The following is an 18,999-nucleotide window of genomic DNA, read 5'->3' as shown; positions in this document are numbered from 1 at the left end:
GAGATCAGAAGAGATTTTTAACCAATCAAGCAGATCGAAAGTACACAATACTGAGGCTGTTATTTGTGGAATCACAAAGATGTTTCTTGGTCCCCGACATGGGCAATTGTTCTCTCCTCTTGCTTCTCATGCCTCATCTCCAATCACAACAAGATACTTCACTGGACCTCTTCCTCCTCATCCCTCTTCCCATTATTCCACAGGGAGTTTTGTGGGGGTGGAACAGTCAATTTTCCATTCATGCTGATTATGTTTATGGATTTTGTTCTTTAGGGTAGTTCTGAAAACACAGGATTTGTGAAGCTCCTAAACATTTTACCCCCTTCTAATATTGGGTCTACAATGCTGGCCCTATCATCTGCTAATAGGAACATAGGAAATAGGAGCAGGAGTAAGCCATTCAGCCCATTGAATGTGCTCCACCATTCAAACAGGTCAAGGCTGATCATCTGCCTCTACACCATTTTTCCCACCATCCCTTGATGTCATGAGTACCCAGAAAACTATCAATTTCTGTCTTGAACATGCTCAATGAATGAGCTTCCACAGCCCTCTGGAGTAGAGAATTCCAAAGATTCACCACCCTCTGAGTGAAGAAATTCCCCCTCATCTCAGTTTTACGTGGCCTGCCCCTTATTCTGAGACTGTCCCACCTTGGTTCTGGACTTACCAGCCAGGGGAAACAACCTATTCACATCTACTCTGTCACGCCCAGCAAGGATTTAGTCTCAGATTGTAACACTCTCTCAATTATAAGGCTTCTTTCCCTACGTTAGAGGCTACTGAAGTTGTGGAACACTTTTCTAACAATACAAAAAATCCTTGGATTCCAACTGTATGCAAACTATATGCAAATAAGCAAACAGAAATAAGGAGTAAAAGATGGTGCAAATCAAAGTCTAAAAGAATGACAGGTTACATACAGGTGGAAGGAGTGACTGAGACGGAGAATTTGACCTCCTGTATCCCGTAGACATTTTCTGCACGGCAGATGTAATCCCCGACATCAGCAGAAGTCACACGAACGATGTGTAGCACAGGGCCCTGCAGCTACATCAAGAGGAAGATCACAGCCTCTGTTACTCACACTCTCATTTCAGCATTCACAAAAATACTGATAACTACAACACATGAGGAGTAAGGGCTGGTAATTGCTTGTGCTCCTGTCTGAATGAGGAATGAAAATCAAGACTTGAAAGGATAACCCGGCTTGTGTCCCTACTCTTCACAACCACCCAGTGACTGATGAGGGCAAATATAGATGTTCATCTAGGGTAAGACTTGATTCCACCTGTTTACTTAGCAGATACATATGAAATTGTACTTTGTGCAGAGTGTAGAAGAGCTTAGTTCCGCCCCTCATCTGTGTTCAGTCAGCCAATTACAGCCAGGTTACTACACTTTAAAGTTAATGTCTTATTGAGCAGCGACCTGTTCTAGTGGAAACTCATTCACTCACTTTTCCAGAGCCACTTCATCCGATTCAGGGTCACAGGGAGTCAGAGCCTATCCCGACAGGCAATGGGCGCTAGGCGATGTACACCAAGGACCATCACAGGGCATACACACTAAGGGGCAATGTACCGTAGCCAATCCACCTCACCTTTGGTGGGAGGAAACCGGCACACCCGGCGAAAACCCACACAGACACGAGGAGAACGTGCAAACTCCACATAGGCAGACACCTGAGGTCAGGATCAAACCCGGGTCCCTGGAGCTGTGAGGCAGCAGCGCTAACCACTGCGCCACCATCGAAACTAAATCTGATATTTTCCAGATTTCGAAATAAGGAGCCTCTTGACCCAGTCACCTCCCTCAATTAGTTTTGTTATAACTATTGCTCATGGACACTTCAGAATGAGGTCAGAAATTTGGCAAGAAAAATAAACAAAAACTGAAGGTGAATGGACGTCCAGACTGAGTGAGAATAAATGTTTGGCTTGTCAGCCAATTTGATCTCACACAGGCTGTATAATCAGCTTCTTTTCTGCCAGCTTACCTCGGTTATTTGAAATTAGATTGAACCCAATACGACAAGTAATGAAACACAGGGCAGAGAGGAGAAGTTCACTGTCTCTCTGCTCAGAGAGAGGGAAGTGACAGGCAGGTCAGGAGGCAGCTGTGAATGGGGAGGTTGAGCCACAGAGTAGCTGATGTGACACTCTCGGGGCAATCTTAATTGAATCTGCCCACCACCTTTTACCTCAGTGATGAGCCGAAGTTCAGATCACGCACTTACGTCCAGATAAAATTATTTCCCATAAAAAGGAAAACTGATGGTTGCCCCACCACTTTCACCTACCTGGTGATTGGTTGTTAGAGGACCAGCTGCTCTGTACCATGTGATCCTGGGTTGTGGGTGACCTGTGACCTGGCAGTGTAATTCTAGCATTTCTCCCTCTGTTATAGAGAGAGGAGAGGGCTGAGCCAGCACTGTCGGGGCATTTCTTGCTGTGGGAGGAGTGGAGACAAGAGTGAGGCAAATGGATCAAAAGTGGACAATACAGATGTTGTAATTTATTGAACCCCAGATTTGTTTCTTGCCTGGATATCCCTTGTGTAATAGTTTGTGCAAATGTTTAAATACTTCAATCCTTGACCATCTAGTGCAATGCATTGGACAGAACCCCTTGTGTATTGAATTCAATTTTAACTGTCCTTGGGTTAGCCTGGCTCAATCAGTATCCATCCAGCCTCTGAACCAGGGTTAAGATTAGCAACCCTACCAGAGTAGAGCACAAAATCTAAGTTGACCTTTCAGTGCTGTACTGGTGGATTGCTGCATTGTCATTATTGAATAATGGTGCGTCGTTTGTTACCTTCCAAACCACTGCCGTCATCCAAAGTTTATTTTCATATGTAAAAGTCCTCTTTGCTTTTTTAATTATTTTCATTTTGCTGTTTTCCAAAACCTTTCCAACCATAATTCTGGACACTATCAGGATGTTCTTCAGTTGCAGGGCAGTGCGTAGGCTACATACTTCACCCAAGGACATTGCAGGAGGCCCGATTGATTTTTGTAATCAGACTTAGTTGAAATATTGGGGGAGGAGCCAGCATTAATTTTGCTGCTTACATAAAGCTTTCTGTTTAGGAGGGTGGGTAACCTGTTGGGTTCTCAGCTCTTAAAGTGTTTTCTTTCATTCTGCACTTGCCTTTGTCCCTTGTCGTGAAGTCATGGCTTACACCAAAGAGTGCTCAGAATACTTGGAAGTGCATGGTAAAATTGGGCAAAGTCAGCATGGTTTCGTCAAGGGGAGGTCATGCCTGACAAATCTGTTAGAATTCTTTGGAGAGGTAATGAGTAGGTTAGACAAAGGAGAGCCAATGGATGTTATCTACTTGTATTTCCAGAAGGCCTTTGACAAGGAGCTGCACAGGAGGCTGCTCAGGAAGATAAGAGCCCAGGGTGTTAGAGGCAAGGTACTAGCATGGATAGAAGATTGGCTGTCTGACAAGAGGCAGAGAATGGGGATAAGTGGGTCCTTCTCAGGATGGCGGCCGGTGACTAGTGGAGTTCCGCAGGGGTCAGTGTTGGGACCACAACTTTTCACTTTATACATAATGATCTAGATGAAGGAACTGAGGGTATCCTGGCTAAGTTTGCAGATGATACAAAGATAGGTGGAGGGACAGGTAGTATTGAGGAGGCGGGGAGGCTGCAGAAGGATTTAGACAGGTTAGGAGAATGGGCAAAGAAGTGGCAGATGGAATACAACGTGTGGAAGTGTGAGGTCATGCACTTTGGTAGGAAGAATAGAGGCATAGACTATTTTCTAAATGGGGAGAGAATTCAGAAATCTGGAGTGCAAAGGGACTTGGGAGTCCTAGTCCAGGATTCTCTTAAGGTTAACTTGCAGGTTGAGTCGGTAGTTAGGAAGGCAAATGCAATGTTGGCATTTATTTCGAGAGGACTAGAATATAAAAGCAGGGATGTGCTGCTGAGGCTTTATAAGGCTCTGGTCAGACCACATTTAGAATATTGAGAGCAATTTTGGGTCCCGTATCTCAGGAAGGATGTGTTGGCCCTGGAGAGGGTCCAGAGGAGGTTCATGAGAATGATCCCAGGAATGAAAGGCTTAATTTATGAGGAACGTTTGAAGACTCTGGATCTATACTCGATGGAGTTTAGAAGGATGAGGGGGGGATCTGATTGAAACTTACAGAATACTTCTTAAAGGCCTGGATAGAGTAGACGTGGGGAAGACGTTTCCATTAGTTGGAGAGACTAGGACCCGAGGGAACACACTCAGAGTAAAAGGAAGACCTTTTAGAACAGAGAGGAGGAGAAACTTCTTTAGCCAGAGAGTGGTGAATCTATGGAATTCATTGCCAATGAAGGCTGTGGAGGCCAGGTCATTGAGTGTATTTAAGACCAAGATAGATAGGTTCTTGATTGGTAAGGGGATCAAAGGTTACGGGGAGAAGGTGGGAGAATGGGGTTGAGAAATTTATCAGCCATGATTGAATGGCGGAGCAGACTCGATGGGCCAAATGGCCTAATTTCTGCTCCTCTGTCTTATGGATTGGTATTTCTTACTGCACTTAGTGTCATATACTTTGCTACAAGGCTCCCTCACATCCACCCCCTTTTAGGATTGAGAACTCATTCTAACATTTCCTCAGCATTGGTGGGTTTGCAGTTATCACATTCACTTTTCCAGAAAATACTTAACACACCAGCTGTTCTGAAACTGGGTCCTGTCTTGGACTCAAGGCATGGGTCTTGGCTCTTAGACATACTATAGATATATTCCGATATCTGCTTAACATTTGTTTATTAGTGCCACTTCTAAACAGGTTACAGTACCTCTTAGGCATGATACCAACCTCTAGCAAAAGTCTAACACGTGACTGACTAGTGTCAGTGGTACATCATCATCTATGTCATACATTAGCATATTCCACCTTTATACTACACCAGGTTTTTCCCAAACCACTGGATCTCCTAACTTTTAATTGGCTCCCTCATGATGTGACAGCTCTGAGACATTTTGTCATAGGTTTCACTTAATCATCTTGTATAACATCCATTCCTGAAGACCTACTCATTCTGAGCCCACAGCTTGGCAACGATCTCCAGCTAAATGATATCAAAATATGAGTCCTGGGACTTTCTCTGAGCAGTCGTACATTAGCAGAATCTTCTCTTGTGAATTCTTGCAAGAAGTACCAACTTAAGAGATTACCAACTTTGAATTCATTCTTACTTTGGTGAGAGTCATCATCGTATCGTAAGGTTTAGATTAGTAAAGTAGAAGACCAAGGAACAAGTTAAAGTAGAGCATCTAAATTGGAAGGGGGATAACTCAATCCACATGGATAATCTGCCATTATCGCCATGAGCCATAACCATCCTCTAAAGGCTCACAGATTGGAATCGTATCAAATGTCTTCAGGAATCCCAAATAAGAATTATCCTTTGGATAGCTCTCATACACAACTTCAGTTACCTACTTAAAACATCAGGGGAGATTAGAGAATTAGAACCAGTTGAATTTTTCTTCACAATGATTATGCTCATGAATTCTTCTTTAGGGTTGTTCTGGCAATGTAAAACATGCAATGCTAATTAACATCTTCTTCCCTGTTAGGTTAATTAGGTTATCCATCATGCTGACATCATCTTTCTATAATAGTCTCAGCTCAAAGAACTCTCTTGGTTATAAGGCTGCTCGGCCTTGTTTTCCAATGCTGGAGGCCACTGCAGTTACAGTGCACTTTCCAAAGAATAAAGGAAATAATTGGCATCTAAGTATTTTGAAAACTGTGCAGAATGGTAAAGTAGACAGTTGTAAAACACACAAAAGATGGTGCAATTAAATGCTATAAGAATGATGGGTTACTTACCAGTGGAAGGGGTGACTGAGACAGAGAATTTGACCTCCCGTGTTCCAACAATATTTTCTGCACGGCAGATGTAATCCCCAACATCAGCAGGACTCACATGAAGGATGCGTAGAATAGCACCGTGCACCTAGAGCATCAAGAGGAAAATCACAGCCTTTGTTACTCACACTCTCCCAGGTTGCTTTCAGCATTCACAACAATATAGGGTGACAGATAACTATTCCCCACTTCTTCCAAGGTTAGAAATTTGAAGTTAAAGAAAAACAGAGCAAATGGACTCCAGCCAATCTGGATATGTCACCTACCTGGTGGTTGGCTGTCAGAGAGCCAGCTGCCCTATGCCATGTGATCCTAGGTTCTGGCTGACCAGTGACCTGGCAGTGTAACTCCAGCATTTCTCCCTCCCTAACTGAGGTACGTGAGGGGTGAACATTCACTGTAGGGGCTGTTCCTTGTGCTGAGGGGAGAGACCAGAATAAGCGTAATTATCAAAAGTGGACATGCAGTTGCTGTTATTGAATCCCAGATTTGTTTCTTCCCTTGATATTCACTTCAATAGTTTGTGTGAATTTTTAAATGTTTCAGTTGACTTTTCCTCTGTGACCATCTGATGAAATGCATTGGACAAAGTCCTGTGCGTGAAGAAAATACACTTTTAACTGACATCATGTTGGCCTGACTCAATTGGTATCCGTCTATAGCCTCTGAACCAGGGCTCAGATTTGGAACACTACCAGAGTAGTGCACAAAAACAAAGTTGACAGCTCAGTATTGTATTGGTGGATTGCTGCATTGTCATTATTAATGACAAGGTATTGTTTGTTACTTTCCAAACAACTGCCACCATCCAAGTTTATTTTCATATATCAAACTCCTCTTTGCCTTTTGGATTATTTCCTATGCCATTTTTCATGACTTTTAAAACTTTCCAACCATTGTTTTGGAGATTATTCGCCCATGGTGCAGACTGAAGGTAGGACAGCGCATGGGGACCCACCTCATTCACCCAAGGACACCGGGGCAGCGGTGGGGGGCAAATCATATGACTTTGCTGAAATATCGCGGGGGTGCCAGTGCTAATCATGTTGCTTACACGTAGCTGTTTAGGAGGGTGGGTAATCTGGTGGGTTCTCAGCTCTTAAAGTACTTCCTCACACTCTGCGCTTGCCTTTGTCCCTTGTTGTGAAGTCATGGCTTACATTAAAGAGTGCTCAGGGCTAGTATTATTTACTGCAGTCAGTGTCACATACTTTGCTACAAGGCTCCTTTCAGGATTGAGAACTCACCCTAACATTTCCGCATCACTGGTGGGTTTGCAGTTATCACATTCACTTTTCCAGAAAATACTTAACACACCAGCTGTTCTGAGACTGGGTCCTGTCTTGGACTCATGGCGTGGGTCTTGGCTCTTAAGCCATACTGTGGACATATTCCGATATCTGCTTAACACTTGTTTATTACTGCCACTTCTAAACAGGTTGCAGTACCTCTTAGGCATGATACCAACCTCTATCAAAAGTCTAACACGTGACTGACTAGTGTCAGTGGTACATCATCATCTATGTCATACATTAGCATATCCCACCTTTATACTACACCAGGTTTTTCCCAAACCACTGGCTCTCCTAATTTTTAATTGGCTCCCTCATGATGTGACAGCTCTGGGACATTTTGTCACAGGTTTCACTTAATCATCTTGTATAACATCCATTCCTGAAGACCTACTCATTCTGAGCCCACAGCTTGGCAACGATCTCCAGCTAAATGATATCAAAACATGAGTCCTGGAACTTTCTCTGAGCAGTTGCACATTAGCAGAATCTTCTCTTGTGAATTCTTGCAAGAAGTAACAACTTAAGAGATTGCCTACTTTGAATTCATTCTTACTTTGGTAAGAGTCATCATCGTATTGTAAGGTTTAGATTAGTAATGTAGAAGACCAAGGACCAAATTAAAGTAGAGCTTTTAAATTGGAAGGGGGATAACTTCAATGGGATGAGAAGGGATCTAGTCAGGGTAAAATGGTGCTAAAGTCAAAAAGAAAAATACTGTAATGGAACAAAGGGTGATCTTTAAGGAGGAGATGTTTCAGCTACAGGCTAGGTACATTGCAACAAGGATGAAAGATAAGGGATCCAAAGCCAGGGTTCCTTGGATGATAAGGGAGATAGAGAATAGGATTAAATGAAAAAACAGGAGGGTGTTTGCTGCATGTCAGGTAAATTCTTAAGACAGAACCAAACCAAATACGATAAGGTGAGAGGGTAAGTGATGAGGAAAACAAGAATGGCAAAGAGAGAATATCAGAATAGAATGGCAGTAAGCATAAAAGGGAAACTAAAACTCTTCTACCAGCATGTAAACAGTAAGCAGGCAGTAAGAGATGGGACAAAGAAAGTGATAAATGACAAGGTGCAGGACAATGCTAGCATACTTAATATGACTACATTATACCAGTGTTTACTAAGGGAGAGGTTGCTGATAAAGTATCAGGGGAAGTGGAAATGGTAGAGGTAGTGGATGGGGTGAAAACTGATAGGCAGAATGCAATGGAAATGCTGCCTATGCTTAGAGTAGCTAAGGTTCTGGATGGATCACATCCCAGGTTGTTAATTGGGAGTGGAGATAGCAGAAGGGCTTGCAATGATCTTCCAAAATTTCCATGGATTCAGGGGAAGTACCAGAGAATTGGAGAGTGGCAAATGTGACACCCTTTTTCAAGAAAGGGTAAGTGGTGGCTCAGGTTTTATTCAGGGGAAAAAAAAATCAACAGGCACTTGGAGAGATCGGAGTTAATTAAAGGAGAGGCAGCACAGATTTGTAAAAGGCAAATCAGGTGCTTGAATAATCTAATTGAATATTTTTGAGAGAGGAATGTGGTGGATGTTGTGTATAAGAACTTTAAGAAAGCGTTTGACAAAGTACCATGTAAAAAGTTGATTAACAAAACTGAAGTTCTTGGAATAGGATTATCTATATGATTGAATAAAAAATTGGCTAAAGGACAGAAAACTGCAATTTGCGGTAAATGGTTGTTTTTCAGAATGGAAGATGTTAGACAGTGGTGTTCCCCAAGTTTCAGGGTTAGGATCATTACTTTTTTTACATACACATCAATAACTTGGATATTGAAATACAGAGTAAAATCTCCAAATCTGCTGATGATACTATTGGAGCTGTGACAAACAGTGATAATAATATCAATCGACTGCAACAGGACATGGATAGGCTAGCAGAGTGGGCAGACACAAGTGACAAATGGAATTTAATATGGAGAAATGTCAGATGATTGTTTTTGTCCAAAGGGATACTGAGAAGCAATATAGATTTAATCGTACAGTTCTAAAGTGTGTGCAGGAGCAGAGGGACCTGATGATTCATGTGCATAGGTTTTTGAAGGTATCAGGATATATTGAGAGAGGTTAGCAAAGCATATGGGATCACAGTGAAGCTCATTGGATATGAGCTGGAGAATCCTTTGTGAACATTGTTAAGAGTGATGGGATGAGAGACACAGACTGTTGTGTATTGCACTCAGAAAACTCACCATGTGGATTTACAGCAATCAGTCATTATTGAAGCAACTTTATTTACACCATGCCAACAGAGAGGGCAGCAGAGAGAGCTCTGTTGTGTTTTACTCGCTACTGATGAGAATATCATCTAAGAAGCAGCACACTCCTTTCATCTCACTTAGTACCTGATCCATGATGCTCTGGAACACTGAGAGCAATAGACACCCCAGATAGACACCGCCTTTCGTATTGGTACAATCCTTTGTGTGTATGAATGGTAAGCAGTTCCTTGTTGTCAGTCAATTCTAATTGCAAATATGCATCTGAAAAATCTACCTTCCATTGGCTAAATTAGAAAACAAATCTTTACTGGTAGGCAGTGTGTAAGCATCAATCTCAATCAGTTTATTTACTGTCTGTTTATAATCTCCTCAAATCTGAGCAGACCCATCTGCTTTTTAAACTACCACAATGGGTGTGGCCCATTCACTGCTCTTCATCTTCTTAACTGCCAGTTCTTTCTATCTATTCAGCTCTTTACTTACTCCTACTAACTCTGCATAAGGCACTGGCCTAGCCTTGCAAAACACCAGCTGTACATTGACTTTTATCCTGACTTTGGTCTTGTGATGCCTAATTTTACCATGTGGCCTTTCTTAATCAAAGACCACTTTGTGCTCTCTTCGCACTCTCTCAGTGTCAGATGTATTCTTACTGATTTCTACTGTAAATAACTCGACCCAGTTAAGCTGTAGCTTCTTAAGCCAATTCCTTCCCATCAGGGAGACTTCGTAACCTCCTTCTACTACCAATGGCAAATAATAGGATGGGTCACTGTATTCCATCCTAACACTAACTTGACCTAACACTGGGATACTATCATTGAAATAACTAGTCAGCTTCACACCACTTTTTTTATAAGGGAATGTGACTCAGGGATTTCTTATAATCTCCTTCCGAGATAACAGATACTGCAACGATGAAAACGAGTTGTGAATCTCTGGCTTTCATTTCGACTGTGGGTGCTGCAATTTTATCTTCAGCCCTGTTACTCTCATCCTCCATGTGCTGTTTTTCTCACTCTCTGACTGAGTACAACTCTTGATCCTCCTGCTTGATAGCATCAACTTCTGCTTCCATCTAATAGTATGCATATTCGAGGATTTCCAGACTCCTGAATCAGCTTTAGATCTACCATGACCTCGACCTGGTGCATGGTCGCTGGAATCCCAAGTAAGCATTATCCTTTGGATAGCTCCACATACACAACTACAGTTACCTACTCAAAACATCAGGGGAGATTAGAGAGATAGAACCAGTTGAATTTTTAAAACGGTAATTATGCTCATGAACTCTTTTGGGTATTACTGGATTGCAAAAAATACAATACTTGTTAACATTTTCTCCCCTGCTACTATTAGGTTAATTAGGTTATCTATCATGCTGACACCATCTTTCTATAATAGTCTCAGCTCATAGAACTCTCTTGGTTATAAGGCTGCTTGATCTTGTTTCCCAATGCTGGAGGTCACTGCATTTTACAGAGCACTTTGCAAAGAAAAAATACTTGGCACCAAAGTACATTGAAAACGAGGCAGAAAGATAAAGCAGATAAAACGCATAAAAGATGGTGCAAATAAATGTTATAAGGTTGACAGGTTACATACCGGTGGAAGGAGTGACTGAGACGGAGAATTTGACCTCCTGCATCCCATAGACATTTTCTGCACGGCAGATGTAATCCCCGACATCAGCAGGACTCATGCGAAGGATGCGTAGCACACGGCCCTGCACCTACATCAAGAGGAAGATCACAGCCTCTGTTACTCACAGGCTGCTTTCAGTATTCCCTTTGAGCATTTTTTCTAAGGTCAGAAATTTGAAGAACAGATAAAGACAAACAGAAAGCAAATGGACCATTGACAAACTGGAAAATGTCACCTACCTGGTGATTGGTTGTTAGAGGACCAGCTGCCCTATACCATGTGATCCTGGGTTCTGGTTGACCAGTGACCTGGCAGTGTAACTCCAGCATTTCTCCCTCCCTAACTGAGGTTGGTGAGGGGTGAACCATCACTGATGGGGCAGTTTCTTGTGCTGTGGGGAGAATGGAGATTCAGTCATTGCTGTAGATTGCAAACAGTTGAGGACCAAGCACTGATCCTTGCGGAATTTCACAAGTTACACCCCCTGCCATTTCAAAAATGCGCTGTTTATTCCTGCTCTCTGTTTTCTATCCATTAACCAATCCTCAATCTATGTTAACACATTACCCCAGCACCATGGACCCTAATCTTGTGTTATAACCTCCTGTATGGCAGATTATCAAATGCCTTTTGAAAATCCAAATATGCTACAACCACCTGTTCCCTCTTACCTACTCCACTAGTTACATCTTCAAAAAACTCTAACAGGTTTGTCAAACAGGATTTTGTTTTGTAAAACCATGCCGGCTCTGCCTAATCATATCATGATTTTCTAACTGCTCTGTTCCATGTTCCTATTGGCAAATTCCAGCATATCCCATACCACTGATGTCAGGCTAACTGGACTATAATTCCTTGCTGTCTCTCTTTCTCCATTTTGAACAGCATCTGCTACCTTCCAATACGTGTTCTCGAATCTAGGGAGTTCTGGAAGATACCAAGGTTGTTTCAATAACCATCAGTGGAACTCATCTGAATTTATACAATTTCTGGTTTCAATCGGAGTGGTTATTCTTTAAAAGTTTTCTGGAATTAATCAATAAGTTTCTCCCTTCAGTTATCCCTAAACCTCTTGCACTGTCAACAACTTCTTCACTGTAAAGACCAAACCAAAATAATCTTTTAGCACTTCTTCTACATCCTTCTCCTTTCCTACATTATAACAGTGACTAAATCTCTTATTACAATCTTTTAGAAATATATCTGTATTCCAGTGACTGACTGAAAAGATCAAATGGCAAGATCTCACAATTTAAGACTTTTACTGCAATAAACAAATTTAAAACAACATGGATAGACACTATTTTTTGTAGGCAATATATACTCTAAACTACAAAAAGGTTTCCACATTTAACTTTTAAAATAACCAAAAATCCACCGCCATGATTATACTTTACTCTGTCCTTAAGTGGACACTTTATTCTCCCAGAATCAGTCCAAAGCTATTTTCCTCTCCCGATGACCTGCTTCCTTTGTCCCTAGCTGGGTAACTTCTAACCCCAGAACTGGCTTTCACTGTGCAGGTAACACTGGAGATTTTTCTGCTCTAGACCAAGCTAGGTGAACCCTCCAGCCTCCTTTAAATCTCCATGAACTCGATCTCTTTGATCCAAGTGTGAGCTTTCAACCACATTCTACAACATGAACAATAGATTCAGCATTTTCTCTGCTTCAGGTGTAGGACTGGCTGCCTCTATATCTCTGCGCTCTCTCTCTCTCTCACAGATTCTTGCAGACAGATTTGGGTTTGTGAGGTTCAGTGATATCTTAGGAAACCTTATAACCTCTTACCACAATGGTTTGCTATGGACGCTTCCCTTTTCTAAAGCCCATTTCTATGCCAACGCGAATCACATGAGTTTTGTTTCCAAGCAGAAATGCTAATTAGCTATCCTCTAGACCCCAGACTCCATTCTATCTTTGAATTAAACAGACAGCTTAAAGTATAACAATTTATAAATCCTGACATTCCTAACATCTCTCTATGAGATGAACAATCAACCCACAGTCAGCACAGATGCTCTTGCCATTGTCTACAAGTGTGAACATCTTGCACCTTCTCAACAAATCTCTTGACTTGGCCCCTCTTGTCCCCATAGAAACCAAGATATTCAGGCTTGTTGTCGGGCAGAATCCAGAGTAGGTCAAATGACCACTTTCACTACTCCATTTTACCTAAATTAAAGAGACAATCCCAAAACACAACTATTTTATAAACTCGGTATGTGTAACATTTTGAAGTATTTAATTGGCTGTAGACTGTTTTGAAACATCCTGAGCTTATGAAAGGTGCGATATAAATGTAATTTTTTTCTTAGCTAATGTCTTCTAGGATGATCTTTGGTTGTTGCGAAGAGAAAGGGTGGGGGGGTGGGGGTGGTGTGGGGGGTAGTGGAGGAGCGGCAGGTGGGGGAAGCAGTAGGTATTGACAAAAATGGGTTGGGAGGGGTGGGGGGGCGACAGAGGACAGAGTCCATTTTCCTCAGAAAATCTAACTAGATTAGTTAGACAGGACTTAAACTTAACAAAGCTATGCTCAGTCACTCTATCCCTAATGACAGATGCCAGTACACTCCACTCAATTGGTATTAAATATGTTGTAAAGCTTTCTGTTATAAGGTCGCTAAATCTTGTTTCCTCAGAAGTAACAGATTATTTTTCAATCAATACACAAGATCCATGGATCTCAATTGTAGTCAAGAGTGGGCACAAGATTAAAACAAATAGCCATAAAAAGAGTCAAAGAAAGTGCAAGTCAAATACCAAAAGAATGACCAGGTTACATACAGGGTACAGTAGAAGTGGAAGTGACCGAGACCGAGAATTTGACTTCCCGCATTCCAAGGACATTTTCTGCGCGACAGACGTAATCCCCGATGTCAGCAGGAGTCATGTGAAGGATACGGAGCACAGGACCCTCCACCTAGAGCATTAACAGGAAAAATCACAGACCCCATTACTCTCACTCCCCCAGGCTGATTTCAAGATTCACAAATATACGAACAGCCAGAACACACAGTTGCGGGACAAGAGGGGCCAAGTCAGGAGTGAGGGCTGAAATTTGCTGGCTTTGACTGAAGGATGGAAAACAGGAAAATGAGCCAGTGTTCCCATTGCCCATGGCCATCCACTGACGTGCCAGGGAAGATGCACAGCCATGTATGTTGGGTAAAGGCTCATGCTGTGTACACTTGTGATGCCCCTGAGTCGAATAGCCTGTCCAGCTTCACACAAAGAATTACCATTTGGCTGTAATGCTGAGTGATTGTAGTACTGAGTATCGGATAGATACCGAAACTATCAGTGTCAACATTTGGATGTTAGAGGTGATTTTGTTTCTTTTCAGAACACATTCTCTGCTTCAACAATAGTTAAACTTTAGATCACACACTGCTGTTCACATAAAATAATTCTGCATAAAAAGAAAAGCAGGGTGGTTCCACCATCTTCACCTACCTGGTGATTGGCTGATAGAGAGCCAGCTGCCCTGTACCATGTGATCCTGGGTTGCGGTTGACCTGTGACCTGGCAGTACAACTCCAGCATTTCTCCCTCACTTATTGACATGCGTGAGGGGTGAACCTTCACCACAGGGGCAGTTCTATGTGCTGTGGAGACCAGACGAGGTTTTTAAATGAGACAAACAGATCAAAAGATTGTCACTGGCTGTATCCCAGATACGTTCCTTCCAACAATTAATGTAAAATTGAAGGATGGAATCAAATTGTTGAGTTGTATTGGAACTGTTTTTGAATAATGATCTTTTTGTTCAATATTTTTCCGATGATATTGTACTAATTGTGTAGAAATTAGTTCTGATATGGCCTCATCTCTGTTCTATGCCAAGGCATGACATTCTATTGATTTACAGTAAGATGTCCTTGTAATTGATAAGCTTTGATTGTGTTGACTTGGAACCATCCAGATGTTTCTCTGTTTCACACATGTTTCACATTTTCATTTTGATTATGCTTTGCATTAACCAATCTGTATTAAATTTTATGTTACTTAATCAACTACTTAGTTTGGGCATTTTTGATATTTCATTCTTCTTTAAACCCCCTTGTTCCATTTCCCTTTGTCCGCTTGGGGATGATCTTAACTTATTCCGACTAGTTACTGACCGACTGGCCAGTTAAAATAGTTGATCCCTCTACACCCATCACGATTTTCTACGCTGTTAACAATTCTCATCTTAGCCTCGTTTGTTAAAATGAAGCAGCCCCTAGTGTCTCAAATGTCCTCTCATAACTAAATCTTTAATCCCTGGTAACATCCTGTTGAATCTCTTCTGCACCCTTTCTATGACTCTGACATCTTTCCCCAGATCCAGTTCCAATGCTTGAGGTGCTTTTAAAAGTATTTACGCAAACCTCACTGATGTTGATCTTTAATTTCCTCAAGCATTCTAATAACATTACAAGGTTAAAAATTCATGACCGACAGAAGAACTGCAATTTACTCTCACGGAACAATCTTAAATTCTAGATTATTACACATCGTTTCAATCACACTCAAATCTTGGTCTCCCAAGAACAGTGAAAGCGTCAATAAGAACAACACAAGAATTAGGAGCAGGAGTAGACCATTCGGCCCTTAAAGTTTGCTCCGCCATTTCATGGCTGATCTGATTGTGATCTCAACTCGACTTTCCTGTCTACCCCCATAACCTTTGACGTCCTTGTCAATCAAGAATCTATCAGCCTTAAAAATATTCAAGGGCACAGCCTGCACTGCTCTCTGGGGTAAAGAATTCCACAGACTAACAATGCGCAGAGAAAAAAAAATCTAATTTCTGTCTTAAATGGGAAACCCCTTATTTTTAGTCTCTCCCACAAGGGCAAATATCCTCTCAGCATCCACCCAGTCAAACCCCTCAGGATCTTATATGTTTCAATAAAATTGCCTCTCCTTCATCTAAACTCCAATGGATACAGACCCAAACTGTCCACATAAGATAACCCTTCACCCCAGGAATCAGTTGAGTGAGTCTGCTCTGCACTGCTTCTAATGAAATTATATCCTTCCTTAAGTAAGGAGACCAAAAGTGTACACAGACGTGGTCTCACCAGGGCCCTGTACAGCTGTAGCAACACTTCCCTGCTTTTATACTCAATGCTCCTTGTAACAAATGCCAACATTCCATCTGCCTTCCTAAACACTTGCCGCATCTACATACTAACTTTTTACGATTCCTGTACCAAGACACTGTAGAATGCTGCAGTCTCTCTCCATTTAAATGATATATTGCTTTTCTATTCTTCCTGCCAAAGTGGACAAGCTCACATTTTCCCACATTATATTCATCTGCCAAATTTTTGCCCACTCACTTAACCTACCTATATCCCTTTGCAGACTCCTTATGTGCTCTTCATAACCTACTATTTTATCTATCTTTGTGTCATCAGCAAACCTGGTAATCATATATTCAGTACCTTCGTCCAAATCATTGACATACATTGTAAATAGTTGAGGCCCCAACACTGGTCCCTCCAGCACTCCACTAGTTACAGCTTGCCCACACCAAAATGACCCATTTATCCCTACTCTTTGCGTCCTATTAGCTAGCCAATCCTCTTTCCATGCTAATATGTTACCCCCTATAGCATGAGCTCTTATTTTGTGTAGTAACCTTTGATGTGGCACCTGTTCAAATGTCTTTTGGAAATCCAAGTACACCACATCTACAGGTTCCCCTTTCTCCACATTACTTGTTACTTCTTCAAAGAACTTTAATAAATTAGTCAAACACGATTCTTCCTCCACAAAACCATGTTGACTTTGCCTGATTGCAGTGAGATTTTCTAAGTGCCCTGCTATTACCTCCTTAATAATAGGTTCTAGCATTTTCCCTATGCCAGATGTTAGGCTAACTGGCCTGTAGTTTCCAGCTTTCTGTCTCCCTTCTTTCTTGAATAGAGGCGTTACATTCACTATTTTCCAATCTGATGGGACCTTTCCTAAATCTAGTGAATTTTGGAAAATTACAACCAATGCATTTGCTAACTCCAAAGCCACTTCCTTAAAGAACCTATCAAAATAACTACTGTACAGTCCTTAAGGGAAAAAATGGGGCAGAAGTTATCTGATGCTATTCAATAAGAACAAGTGGGTTACATACTGTAAACGCTGGAGGTGACCGACACAGAGACTGTAACTTCTTGCATTCCAAACTTGTTTTCAACGTGGCAGATGTAATCCGCAGCGTCAGCACCAGTGGCCTGCCGAATGCGTAACACAGGGCCCTGCACCTACAAAATCAATGCAAAATCAGAGCCATGGAACCCTTTCTTAGAAACAACTAGGAGGATGGTAACATGGTAATGTTACTAGACTGGGAATCCAGAGGCCTGGACTAATGCTTTGGAAGCATGAGTTCGAACCCCACCAAGGCAGCTAGGTGAATTTAACTTCAATTAATTAATCAACTAATTAATTAATTAATGCCTCTGGAATAAAGTGCTTGTCTTGTTAATAATGATCACAAAATTACAGGATTGTTGTAAAAACCGCCTGATTCACTAATGCTCTTACAGGAAGGAAATCTGCCATCCTTATTCAGTCTGGCTTGGTATGTGACTCCAGATCGACAGCAATGTGATTGACTCTTGACTGCCCTCTGAATAGGCCTAGCAAGCCAGTCAGTTGTATTAAAACCACTACAGAAAAAAGCACTGTGGATGTACCTACACCACATGGGCTGCAGTGGTTCAAAATGGTGGCGCACCACCCACTTTCTCAATGGCAATTAGGAACAGGCATTAAATGTTGACCTTGCCAGCGACACGCACATTTCAAGAATCAAATGATTGTTTTCAGCAATCAGGACATGTACTGCTAAGCACGGCACATCTGATGCACCTCATCAGAGTGAATGTCAGATCTTTTCCTGAGTTTGATATTTGATTGATAAACAAAGATTTGAAGAAGGAAGCCAGTCAGGATTCCCTCTCCTGATTACTGCCTAGTGGCCCAGAAAGGGAAGGGCTTGTGTTTCATGATCTCACAGTATCCCGGTGCCTCTTCTGCAACCGGTTAGGTACTTCTGAGGTGTTGCTACTGTTGCAATGTAGGAGACAGTGCAGCCAACTTGCACACAGCAAGCTCCCACAAAAGCAGTGATATAAATGGCCAGGTTATCTGTGGTAGTGATATTGGTTGAGAGATTAACATTGGCTAGGACACTGGGAGAACTCCCATCCTCTTCCTTGAAGAGTTCCACAGGGAATAGCTTGGGATGTCTTTGCCCTAGCCCATCCCCAATCCAGAAATTACAATTGCACACCTGGTGATTGGTCGTTAGGTAACCACTTGACTTGCGCCATGTGATCTTGGGTTGAGGCTCCCCTGTCACCTGGCAGTATAACTCCAGCATTTCTCCCTCTGTTACTGAGGCAGGAGAGGGCTGAATTTGAGCGGTTGGTGCAGATTCTTCTGCTGTTGGGAGAGTAGACACCAGAAACAAACAGATCAAAATGTGGAACAAAGAAACTCCTCCTGAAAACCAAAAAAAGGGTGCAGATAGGATGGGAAAAACACACATAAATTGCTTGCACAAGAGTCAACATTCTTCAAACGGAATTCAATGTGTGATGAATCTGAGAAATTTCTAGATGAAACAGGCAACTAAGTGCAGATACCACAAATTAAATAGGCTATAATTACAGAAGGCAGTGCAAGTGCAAATATATTTTAATGATACATTTATTTTAGATAATAACATTTTAGAGCAATGGATAATTCTAAATGAGCATTTTGATCCTGGTACAAAGTTTGTTTAATATTTATGGAGTTAGGTTAGTGGTGAAATAGATGAACAGCACATGTCAGCTCATTTTTAATCAAATGCTTTTGGTTGAATTCTATTAAAACTTTCTAAACTGTAAGTTTGAAAATGATTGTTTGAGTTTTCCAAATATTTAAAGGCC

The 18,999-nt window shown here is 41.7% G+C and overlaps 1 protein-coding gene across 1 annotated transcript in view; it reads right to left on the bottom strand.

The window, feature by feature from the left end:
- hspg2 (heparan sulfate proteoglycan 2) overlaps nt 1–18,999 on the bottom strand; it is a 524,258-nt gene that overhangs the window by 115,196 nt on the left and 390,063 nt on the right. The window contains exons 50-59 of the mRNA XM_078558280.1: nt 18,357–18,508; nt 17,193–17,322; nt 14,528–14,679; nt 13,859–13,994; nt 11,311–11,462; nt 11,033–11,159; nt 6,156–6,307; nt 5,851–5,977; nt 2,303–2,451; nt 924–1,050 (exon numbers count right to left, since the gene is read on the bottom strand). Of these exons, the coding sequence (XP_078414406.1) occupies nt 924–1,050; nt 2,303–2,451; nt 5,851–5,977; nt 6,156–6,307; nt 11,033–11,159; nt 11,311–11,462; nt 13,859–13,994; nt 14,528–14,679; nt 17,193–17,322; nt 18,357–18,508 (1,404 nt within the window). The remainder of the gene's footprint in view (nt 1–923; nt 1,051–2,302; nt 2,452–5,850; nt 5,978–6,155; nt 6,308–11,032; nt 11,160–11,310; nt 11,463–13,858; nt 13,995–14,527; nt 14,680–17,192; nt 17,323–18,356; nt 18,509–18,999) is intronic.

Source organism: Cetorhinus maximus, chromosome 15 (assembly GCF_964194155.1).
Source record: "Cetorhinus maximus chromosome 15, sCetMax3.hap1.1, whole genome shotgun sequence".
Taxonomy (NCBI): domain Eukaryota; kingdom Metazoa; phylum Chordata; class Chondrichthyes; order Lamniformes; family Cetorhinidae; genus Cetorhinus; species Cetorhinus maximus.
This window is presented reverse-complemented; position numbering and strand designations above follow the sequence as displayed.